At 41.2% G+C, this 12,652-nt stretch overlaps 1 protein-coding gene across 1 annotated transcript in view; it reads left to right on the forward strand.

The window, feature by feature from the left end:
- The window catches only part of LOC119796274 (methylthioadenosine phosphorylase), a 50,789-nt gene that overhangs the window by 13,812 nt on the left and 24,325 nt on the right, over positions 1–12,652 (forward strand). Inside the window, exon 5 of the mRNA XM_038304767.1 lies at positions 5,256–5,358. Within this exon, the coding sequence (XP_038160695.1) occupies positions 5,256–5,358 (103 nt within the window). The remainder of the gene's footprint in view (positions 1–5,255; positions 5,359–12,652) is intronic.

Below are 12,652 nucleotides of genomic sequence, written 5' to 3' on the forward strand. Positions count from 1 at the left end.
TTTTTCCCATCAAATCCCATTAATCTAACTGCTATAATAATATTATTATTTTATTTCTTTACTTAAGTTTCTTAATCAAAAATACAAATGATTGCTTTAAAAAACTAGCTGTGAATTCAGTCATCCCTTCTGCACTGCAAAAATCTGAAATTTATGCAAGATAATTTTTCTTAAAATAGTGCATTTTCTTCTAGAATTTGGCAGTTAAGTAAGACACTTTGCCAACAGAATAAGACAACCGACATTTGAAATAAGAAAAAACAATTTCTACTTATTTTTAAATTGTTTTTGCAGTGTCAGAGGTGACTTTAATTTAAATGGCAATAAAAGTCAAGCATTGAAAAATGCTGTAAAACAATCATTTTTCACTACAAACTAATGAACTAATTTAGCAGTAATGAGAGTACACAAAACACAATGAAGCAATGTTACTTTGAGCTACGGAAGCCCAAGAAGTGAATTGATGAAAAAAAAAAAAAAATTAATCTTCATTTAAATGAAAAAAACAAACAAACATTTAGCTTGATTAATCGCCGAGCCCTACCGCACACTTTAAACATCTGTTGGAAAACAGTTCAATCAATAATGGGGAAATACGATTGTTCCTGCCATACTTCATTAGCTCTAGCATCTTAGCAACTGACTATATCAGGTGTGAGCACTAAAGCCTATCGGAGTCCATCCAAGTGCCAAATTTAGTTTTAGCATGCAGTTGAAGAAGGGCCATCTAAACAGTTTGTAACACAGCACACAGTTTTGTTGGCAGAATTATAGTAAAATAGATAAAGTACAATGCAACTATAAAGTTATGTGATGCCTTAGTTACTGTATTTCAAAGGTTTTGTCATTGATTGTGCGTTTAACGATAAAAGCAAAGCTATCTTTGTTTTTTTTAGTTAAGAATTTATCCTCAGCTCCTCCTCACCTTGAGACTGAAGCACTGCTGGACTTGTTTTGTACCTATGGAAAGCTTATGGGTTAAAACGAGGCCACAGCATCTCTACGACCTAGTTGTACATTTTTCCGAGTTCTCATTTGTTTGGGATTACACACAACAAGTCGAGCCGATTTAAATAACCTGCTCTCCCACATTTCTCAGCGGGTTGGTTTGTTGTGCATGGATGAACCAGATGAACTATCAGTATTACAACTTGTTCATCCATGATGAGGAAGTGAGCGCGAGGACTTGCTCAGACTTGTCCTGCTGCATGTGACGGTATCGATTTAGCTCAGCACGTCTCGTTGGCTCATCGTGCACAAAGCAAATGATCGATAAATAGGGGCCTTTGTCTGTTTAAACTGATGCCCTGAGTTGTTCTAAAAGCCTGAACCGAATGAGTTGATTTCCTTTGTTTTCATTTTCGCTTTGCACTCGTCTGTAACTTATCTTTCTAGCTGATTAAATAGCTAAATGAATCTGCCCAAAACTGGCTAGACTGCATTTAAAAAAAATTAAATGTACTCCATGTTTAACGGCTGCTGTTTCATGGACAATGCAACAATTCTTAGGAATGTTTACTTTATGATGTAAGAAAATAATTACCTTTTTTGTAATAGCTTGGTGTTCCTTAATTATATATTAATCATAAAATACAGTAAGTTTTAATTATATATTTCCACAAAGTTTGATTAGAGAAAAAAGTCTGTGCTCTACAACCACTCCCAGAATCTATTAAAAGCAAATTATATTATTTAAGGCCCTTTTTTTAAAATATATAATCAGGGGTTTTTCTCCTATGCAAAAGTGGCTCTATACCTTGGTAGAATATCCCTTTGATAAATAATGTCCTTATTTTCACTCTTCTCTTTACCCCCAGGGCTCTTTTTAAAAGGAAAAAAAGAAGCAGTTAGAGAAGGTTGTTTATTGCTTTTAACCTACTTATGCATGGACACACAAAATAATTATTGGTTGCAGACATACAGAATGTCACACTGCTGACTGAATTTCTGTCTTCAAACTTGGATGTTCCGATAACTTTAAATTTTTTTAGCTTTTATTTATTCATTTTCAGGGTGGAGCTAGCATATATTATTGGTTTAATATATTACTATTTATTATACCATATTATATATATCAGAATAAACAAGAAACATGGGCAGATAGTTTATATATAATTCTACCATGATGCCTCTGCCATAGCTACCACCTCCTAGATTTTTCTCGAGTTTTAAAGCAGCACTAACTGCTCTAACACTCTTCTAGTAATAATTCTTTTTATTTATGTAGCGCCATTTACCAACACATCATCTCAAGTCACTGTACAGAGTTTTAACTTTTTCGATCAAGGAAAACCAGTTCATTGCATCTTGTCATTGACTTGCAAGACAAGCTCCACCTGAAGGTCCTTGAGGCAACGATTTTTGTTTGCATTTTGTTGTTGACTTTCCAACGGCCCCTCACAACAAGCATGAATATAGCAACAGTGGAGAGGAGAACTTCCTTTTAACAGGAAGAAACCTCCACCAGCACCAGACTCGGTGTGAGTTGCCATCTGCCAAGCCCGATTGGGATTTAAGGAGATAGAAGCAGACATACAAAAAGAAGCGGAGATGAAAAAGGTAACTGTCAACCAGCTCCACAGGCAGTCCAGTCCAGGAAACACACTGCCAGGCAAACTAGGGTGACCAAACGTCCGTATTTCCCGGGACATATCCGTATTTAACGTCCTGTCCCGGGCGTCCCGGGTTTTTTTTAGAAAGTGAGGAAATCTCCTGATTTCACTGCGCACAACGCTCCGTGTGACGTAATCCCTGAGCCGCGTCAAAGCGGGCAGCCCTGCTCTTAATCAGAGGCTCTGTTCGAAAACCTAGGACGCATCCTCCAAGGACGCGGTCTACCTAGACTGGATCCTTCGAAGTCCTTGAAAATAAGAAGGCCGGAAGAGTTTTGGCTGTGAATTCGAACAGGTCCTCCCTTCAGCGGGTTTTACTGCTGTATGCTCTGTTGCTTAGCAACCGTGAAAGTTGACACACAAAGCAGGAAAAGAATGAATACCGAGGTTTTCAAAACTGTTTGTTTATTTATTTATTAAAAAAAAAAGTTAAAGTGAACAAAGACTACACTCACAAGAATCCAGAGTGGAATAAAGGTTTCAACCACCGGGAGCAGGAACAAATAAAATCAAATGTAATGATAGAAACCTTAGTCAGTTAAATAACGTGCTGCTGTCATTCTGCACATCTCTGATGTTGCTGCTATTTTCAAATATCCATTACTGTAAAAATGTCCATAGCTGCATATTGGTTATTAATTCTCCAGTTTTATATTGTTAAAACACTTTACAGAATTTTATTTTTTATATTTTAACTCTTCCCTATTATGTTATTCTTAGACATTTTTCTAAGGTCCTCATTTGTGTGACCATTTTCAATAATCTTTCTGTTGCTGTAAATTTGCCCATTGTGGGACAATAAAGGGATTTTCTATTTTATTCTATAAAAGGGGTAGAAAGATATAAGTAAATCTAAACAATGTATCTACAAAATGTATCTGCAAAATCTCCCCCCACCCCCCCCACACGCTGCAAGGTGTCCTGGTTTTCCCAAATGAAAATATGGTCACCCTAAGGCAAACGAGCTCTGAACCAGTTCTCATATCAGAGGATGAAAGAGAGCACATACAGTTAGTCACAGTAAGAGAAACAAGACTACACTGAAAAACAGCCCAAGCTCCAACATCTATAAACAAAGGTGTCGATGGCAGCTGCACAGCTGATATTTCACAGCAAACCAGCAACAGACCAGATGAAGTTACTATGAGGAAAAGAAGCGAGAGCATAACATTAGAGATTGAACAAATACTGCAGAATGGGAGAGTAGATATAGAATGATGAAAAGGGATCCCTTTGTCCTCCAGCAGTCTAAATGTATAACAGCTCTGGATAAATAGCTTGGGATAACGATAAGAAAGGTGTAAAAAGGGTGGCTCAAATAATTCATAATGACCCCTTTAAAAAAAAAATTAATAAAAAAAATAAAGATTATGTAACGGACCATCACATTAAAGGGAACTCATTTCTTGAACGGACTTGATCAAGTAATATAAGAGTCAAAATGATGATGGATTTAAAAAAAGAGCAAATATAAAAACTACATTGTTAGGGCATTGTTCTCTGCTAATACTTTATCCTGGAAAACATCCCTGCTATTCACATAAAGCTTTGCAAAGATTGCACAAAGCATTTAAAGGTTGATCATAATCATCTGTTGTCCGTTACAAGTAAAAGACAAGGGCAGGGCATCAGAGGTGTTCATACTTTGGATGTCAGAGATATTTATGCTGTGACTGTATATTGGCTGAGAAAACTCAAGGAAACAAGAAGTCGAAGTTTTGCCTTGAGTCAGGTGTGGAAACATTTTTTTTTCTGCTGTATATGTTTCAGTAGAGGGGAGGTTTGGACACCATTACTTTTCCTTATTTCATCAAAAAAAGTTGAGATGACACTCAAAGGCATCAAATGCATTAGAATAGAGATACCTTTATTTTCCCACAATGGGAAAATTCTTCACCATTACTGCATGCAAATAAGGTCACTGAATCCCAAAACACTCACACATTCATAAATAAGAAAAAGCTGGAAGGCTTTTGGTAAGCACAGAAGTCAAGATGTTAGTTTGCAGGGAAAAGTCAGTTGTGTGCCACCCACCATTACTCTGCTTTTTGGGCTCAATGGAAACAGGGTTGAGCCATGTCTTTTTCAGCGCTGCTGACTCGACATGTACACACACAGGAGCACAGTTGTTCACTGAAAAAAACTGCCTCTATCCTGTCAGAATGCTTTTGTTGTCTTGGACAGATGAGAAAAACAATGCTTATTAGTGTCATGGCAGTCTGTACGAGTTTGCAAGCAACCACTTATTGTCAAAATTGGTTTCTCAGTGCATTAAGTAGGACTGCACATTATACCATAAATGTATCGTTACTGCAACATTAATGTGTGAAAAGTTATTTACAGAAACTGAATGGTTTGTAATAAATATTTGGTCATTAAATAAACATCCTGCTGCATCTACGGTAAACCCAAAGCAGGACGAAACGAACACTGTAGACTTCATTTTTTGCAAGTCAGTTGGTCGCTATGCTCCCGCAACATCATTGCATACTTGCCTGATATTTTGCCCTCTAACTCCTCATCTTAGCGATCATTTCAACAATTATTCTTTATTTTCTTGGTTATGTTACATGTTCCATTTTGTTTGTGGCTACCTCTGCTTTGACAGACTCCATATAAAAACTTGCTGCCTCTCCTTTTCAGAACCACCAAGAGGCCTCAGACGCTGTATGACGGGCAGCCCACCAGTCCGCCGGGTGTCTGCCACATCCCCATGGCTGAGCCTTTTTGCAACAAAACCAGAGAGGTCAGTTTGAGTAAAAAAACAAAACAAAAAAGTAGCATGAGGTGCTTTTAACCTATTTAGAGACAATGCTGTCATTTCAATATGTGGATACCAGCAGAATTTCAGCAGAATCTTAGAACCAAGCTAAAATAAGACATCTTTATTTTTTTATTATTATTTTTTTTTAATAAAAAACTAAAACAGCACCAGCAACTATTTTATGTAGATATTTGTAATCAATGTTGACAAAGGAACAAAAATTACAACAGACTTAGGCCCAGTCCCATTTCTCTCTCTTGGTTCTGAGAACACTCCAGTGAGTTCCCTCCACAGTGAAGTACACTCGATCAGGGAAGTGCAAGTGAAGATTTTCTCCCTAAGAAATGGGACACTACTATTTGTAAAATCCCAGCCCAGTAGATGGCGGTAATAAATAGCCTGTACACTTCAGTGATGTGCTCAGCTAGGTCATGCGTAAACACAACCTGAGTCACAACATATGACTCACTCACTACCGTATGTTGAATCATTTATTAAGACAAAAGGTTGCGTTCATGTTCTAGAACATCCAACCTCCAACCAACCCCACCGCGGTCATAATCATCCTACTTTACGTAAAAAAAAAACACTCTAGATTTTGCAAAGAATTCAGTTGTTTTTACGTCTAACTAAGATATCCCTGGCTGGCTACTCCTACGTACTGCTGTCCTTCAGCAGAATCCTTTCTCCCACCATTGGCATCCCCAGAGCACTTATCCAATCTTTTACCCTGCCCCTTCAGTCCTGCTTTATCTCCATGCTTCGGCCCGCTGTCTGCCCAGTGATCTATCGCTCTGGTTCTTTAGCTCCAGAGGGTGGCAAGGCTGGCTGCTAGTTATGTTGCTCTCTCAGCCGCTGTTCTCACACTGATTTCTTGCTCCTCCTGTCTGAGCTCAGAATGCTGTTGCCCCTTACCTCCGTTGTTGAACAATTTGTCCCCTTATTTTGGGTACTCTGACTTAAACAAACATGGCCCAAGTGCAGGAGAAATATGCATGTCCACTCAGGAAAAAAAATCCTCAGCAACACAGTGACCAGCGCTTGAAATCTGAGGTCTTTATAATGACCGCCCGGTCGCCGATTGTGGCCGATCACGAGAAAATTGGCTGATTTCTGAGCACTGTTGATTGACCGGTGCAAGTCTGTACTACACCTATGCCTGGTCTGACTCCCTAATTAAATAGTTTCATTTTCTAAATTTTTTTTACGGCACTAGTGGCTCGTTTTTTGGACAGTATGCTGACATGAAAGGGGCGTCGAGTACTAGGCCTCTGTACATGGGTCGTGTGCGCTAACCACTGCGCCACCGAAGCACGCCCAAGTTTCATTCATAAAGCTTGATTGCTTTTCCGTTTGTAAAAGCAATAATTTGTCTTCTCTTGAATGTGAAACGTATTTATGATTTGTATAATGTAAACAGAAGCTTTTGGTAACTATGTCAATATCAATAAAAAAAAAATCATAACACCTGATACTATGGCACTTTGGACTTTTTTCTGTGTTGAGTATGATACCTATTTTATGATGGGTAACATATCATTGACAAAGGTTAATTGGTTACTATTTATTGCCCTTAGATATGTGTGTGTGCATGGTTATTTGTCATATGTCTTTTTATTCTCTATGATGGACAGGTGGTTATAATCTGTGGATTACACCAAAGACACAATTTCAGTTGAATTGGACACCATTACTCTCTCAGCCGTGTCAGATAATATACATCTTTAAAGCTGAAGGAAAAGCATGCATGTTTTTCCTCTTTATTTTTTATTAAATATCTAAAATAAAATACATGCATTTGTATTCAGCACCCCTGATCTACAACTTTCTGAAACTACACTGAGCTATGATTACAGCCACAAGGCTGCAGGAGCATGACAACTGTCAATTTAAGATATTTTTCCAAATTTTCTCCTTTGCAAAAGGACTAATGCACAGTCAGCAGGCCTAGGACAGACACTCATTTGGATATAAGGTTTTAACTTTGCTTAAAGGAATAGTGCACCCACAACATGATTAGCCTTCATTTTTTACTCACCCCCATGCTGAACAACACTCTGGAGTACTTTTTTGATATCTCTAATGCATTTGGAGATCTGGGAGGCTTCTTGCTGTCTGCTGACATTCAAATAATGGAGGTGCCCAGCGCCCGAGGCAGAAAGGTCCATAAAAGTCCACAAAAAACATGTCAATATTCCTCCATACTGCTTGTCCAATGTATTCCAAGTGTCCTGAGTGGGTAGCGTCCATAATTTACTCGAAACGAAGTCATTTAGAATGTTTTTAGAGCATAAACAGTAGTGTATAGGATTTCCTGAAAGCGCGCGTGTTACGGCTCCCCCCCCTTTATTGGGGAGAGAGGGAAGTAACTTGACAACCACAAAAAAAATTCAGAGACCAAGTGAATGTTAGAAAAGAAAAATCAGGGATTTATTGGTTACAGAAAATCCCAAGCAACTCATACAAATGGTGGGGGAGAAAGGGATGATTAGGTGGTGCCAAATCAAAGAAAATAATAAAACAAGAACAGGGCCTACCTACGGTCTAAGCTACATAAAACAAATGAAACAAAAACCCTGCTTAACTAATCTAACAAAAAGATTCACCAAAACTTTACAAGGGTGGCATCCACCTACTTACCTAGTGTGTTTAACAGAAATATTCCTACGTGATGAGATGTACAGGGTACCCCAACCTTACCTTGTCCACTAACTCCCACCACAGACCATTAGACACACAGAACACAACCATGCAGCAAGCAAGCCAAGGAAAAAGGGCCTAGGATCTCTAAGTGGCTTGCTTATATAGGACCTCCCTGGATCCTGATTGGTCCAAAGGTGGAGAGAATCAATCAGGGGAAGATGGATCCCAGCTTCTGCTACCTGTGTAGAAGCAGAGGGGAGGGGGGAGGGTAAAGAAAAACAAACAGCCTGGCAGGCATGTAACACCCCCACCCTTCTAAGTCCAAACATAAATGTTTGGAATGCACAAAATAAAAAACCTTAAGCTTAAAGGGCACGTGACAAAGCATCTGCCAACACATTCTCCGACCCTTTCTTGTGGCAGATCTTAAGGTTGTATTCTTGAACGACTAAAGCCCACCGCATAAGTCTTTGATTCTGGTTGTACATCCTGGAAAGAAAGACAAGTGGGTTATGGTCTGTAAAGACAGTTATGGGTTTCTGTTACGCCCACCAAGGACACAACATATTTGAGGACACGAGACAAAAAATGAGGGTTCAAAAAAAAATATTTTATTAATAAATTCTCTCCGTTTTAGTTGTTCTTGGTTCGGCTTCTTCAGATGTTCTGCGAAGAGAAAAATAGTTAACGGCCCTCAAATCCCGTGCCCCAAAAAAATAAAAAAATAAACCCAAAGTAACAACAGAAAGTTGGACCTGGCAGGCCGATCAAACAGAATAAAACGGTACAGCAGGGGGCCAACCCTATACAGGGCCGTCGAAGCCCCTACTGGTACCGGACTAAAGGCAAAAAAATAACCTAAGCGAAAGAAAAATCGAAAACAGGACTACCAACAGGCCAAAAACCTCAAGAAAAAAGTAAGAAAAAGTTAACAAAAATACCACATGGCAGGCTGGAACGTCCGCTGCAGGCCGCAGCGACAAGACAAGTGCGCACCGCGCACGATGGAGTAAATGAAGCAGGTGGAAAGTGGCGTCCAAACGAGGTTGGAAAGGAACGCGCTAACGTGCTGAAGGCCAGCCTATTTATAGGCGGACGACAGCACCACAAATTAACATAATTAACTTGCTAAAAGAATCCCAAAATATATTGACAAAAGATCCTTCAACTAAAGTTTATAAGAAACAAAGAAAAGAAATGGACAAAAATCATAATGTGCCCGAAGCACATAACACCCCCACCCAAAGACTCTGAATGGGGTCTGAAGTAAAAAAAAACCCCAACCCATTCAGAGAAAAAAACAAACGGGACTAGAGACGCGAGAGTGCGTCGGCCACTACGTTGTCTTTACCACGAACATGCTGTATAGAGATGTTAAAGGATTGGAGTCGCAAAGACCAGTTCATCAAGCGGCGGTTTTTATTCCGCATGCGAGCCAGAAAAACTAACGGATTATGGTCCTTAAAAACAACCACAGATCCGCTAGAACCTCCAACATACACCTCAAAATGTTCCAAAGCAAGGATCAACGCTAATGCCTCCTTCTCAATGGTGGAATACCATCTCTGATACTTATCCAGTTTCTTAGAAAAATAAGAAACCGGATGTTCCACCCCATCAGTACCATCCTGGAGCAGGACAGCTCCGACACCAGAATCACAAGCGTCCACAGCCAACTTAAATGGTACATCAAAACGAGGAGCAGACAACACAGGAGCATTAACCAGCAAATGCTTAGTTTGCTCAAAAGCAGATTGACACCGATCAGACCAAATAAAAGCCACTTTAGGGCTAAGTAGGTCTGTCAACGGGGCAGCCACAGAGGAAAAGTTTTTACAAAACCCCCTGTAGTAGCCAACCATCGCCAGATAGCGGCGTAGCTCAGTACGAGTGGTGGGCACTGGGACAGAAAGAATAGCCTCTACTTTAGCCTCAACGGGGCGCACCTGACCTCCCCCGACCCTTTTTCCAAGATAGGTCACCGTCGCGTGGCCGAATTGGCATTTAGAAAGATTAACCGTCAAATTAGCCTCACTCAGACGCGTAAAAACAGTTTTTAAATGGTCAACGTGCTCAGTCCAGGTAGCAGAACAAATCACCACGTCATCCAAATAAGCCTCACAGAATGATAAACCCGACAAAACAACATTCATTAGCCGTTGAAACGTCGCTGGGGCGTTACGCATCCCAAAAGCCATCACGGTGTACTGAAGGAAATCATCGGGTGTGACAAAGGCGGAAATCTCCTGGGCTCTCGCCGTTAAGGGCACCTGCCAGTACCCCTTTAGCAAATCCAGCTTCGTAACGAACTGGGCAGCCCCCACATGGTCCACACAATCCTCCATACGAGGGAGTGGATAGCAATCCGGCCTAGTCACCCCATTTACCTTCCTGAAGTCCGTACAAAAACGGTCCTCCCCATTGGCTTTAACAGTCAGGAGACATGGTGAACTCCACGCACTACTGCTGGCAACAGCAAGTCCATGTTCCACCATGTACTCCACCTGCGTCTGCAAACGGCGCCGTTTGTCTGGGTTCACTCTGTACGGGTGTTGTTTAATTGGCCTGGAATCACCAACGTCAATGTCATGGCTGAGCACACGAGTCTGAGTGGGAATATCTGCAAACAGAGACCTATGAGACTGGATCAAATGAACCACATCAGCCTGCTTGGAAAAATCAAGGTGTGACAACAAGAGAGGCAAGTTCCCCAACACCGCTGAATTTGGAACCCTCCCTTCAGTAACAGCCGGGGAGAAAACGTCATCTTCAGGTTCAGCACCGGACAGCTCCTCCCGTGCATCTGCAGCTGCCCCGACATCTGCGTCATCTCATTCACTGGAAACACAACTGATAGATTTATGCAGAGCAGATGCACGTTCGACGTACGGCTTCAGCATGTTCACATGACATAAGCGTGAAGTGCGCCTCCGATCAGGAGTAGAGATCAGATAATCACGATTACCAACCTTTCTCGTGATTGTATAAGGCCCACTATAGCGCGCTTGCAAGCTGGAACCAGGAACCGGAAGTAACGCTAACACTTTCTCCCCAGGCTGAAAAACTCTCAAAACTGCCCTTCTGTCAAACAAGGACTTCATTTTAGCCTGTGCAGTTTTAAGATTCTCTTTAGCAATCTCACACGCACGATTCAACTTCATCCGGAAATTACTAACATAGTCTAACAAATTCAGGTCAGATTTGTCACACAACCACTTCTCTTTCAACAGCCTTAAAGGGCCTCGAACAGTGTGAGCAAAAACCAAGTCCGACGGGCTAAACCCCAGAGATTCCTGAACCACCTCCCGAATAGCAAACATTTGTAAATGTACACCTTCACCCCAGTCTTTTTCAAACTCCAAACAGTAGGTGCGAAGCATTGTTTTTAAAGTTTGATGGAAACGCTCGAGTGCGCCCTGACTCTCTGGGTGATAAGCGCTGGAATGACAGTGCTTTATGTCCAATTGACGTAAAACCTGTGCAAAAACTCTAGACATGAAATTAGACCCCTGGTCAGTCTGCACAACCCGAGGTAAACCAAACAATGAAAAAAACTTTGTCAATACTTTAACCACTACGGGCGTAGTTATTTTACGCACCGGAAAAACCTCTGGAAAACGAGTAGAGGTGCACATCACCGTTACTAAGAATTTATTCCCCGCTTTGGTTCGAGGCAACGGACCCACACAGTCAACCAATACTCTCTCAAATGGTTCAGTGATGGCTGGGATGGGATACAAAGGAGCAGGAGAAATCGTCTGATTTGGCTTTCCAGACACTTGACAAAAGTGACACGAATTACAATAGCGCACGACATCGCTCTTCAATCCTGGCCAAAAGAAATGACGCAAAATGCGATCATAGGTCTTTCTGATGCCAAGGTGACCCGCTAACGGATTATCATGTGCCAACCGCAAAATTTCTGAACGATATGGAGATGGAACAACAATCTGCTTCACCACACTCCACTCTTCAACAGCAGACACATTCAAAGGGGTCCATTTACGCATCAGAAGACCATCATCCAAAAAATAGCCAGTAGAAATGGAGTCAGGCTTATCAGTTAATGCATCGCCGAACAATGACTCCAAACTCTTATCACTTTTCTGGAGCTCGATCAACTGCTTCCTAGACCATGATAGCGTATTCACATCCAACATGTCATCCTCCACAGTTCGCTTCAATGGAACATGTTCGGATTCAGCGTTGAACAAAAAACTTCCACTCAAGTCAAACTCATCTTTCCTCTCGGCTTGATGACGTTTAAGTGCTGCACGCGTAACTGCGCATGACGTGAAAACACCTGGGAATTTACAGGCGAGCGCATCTGGACAGTCGCTCAACACCGGAACAGGTGTAACCTCTGGGGTAACCAATACTCGACCCCCAGCCAAATCGTTGCCCATGATCATGGAGACGCCCGCTATTGGAAAACTAGGACCCACCCCAACCACAGCGTCACCAGACCACAGCTCAGACTGGATCACGATTTTATGCAGAGGAACGCAGATTTCTTGCATGCCAAAACCACGCACTGGAACATCAGAGCCAATCGCAGTGTCGTTATTCAACGGCAAGATTCCCTCCATAATAAAAGATTGAGAGGCAGCAGTGTCTCGTAATATTTTTACAG

This window comes from Cyprinodon tularosa, unplaced genomic scaffold (genome assembly GCF_016077235.1).
Source record: "Cyprinodon tularosa strain WSP-4 unplaced genomic scaffold, ASM1607723v1 ctg540, whole genome shotgun sequence".
Taxonomy (NCBI): domain Eukaryota; kingdom Metazoa; phylum Chordata; class Actinopteri; order Cyprinodontiformes; family Cyprinodontidae; genus Cyprinodon; species Cyprinodon tularosa.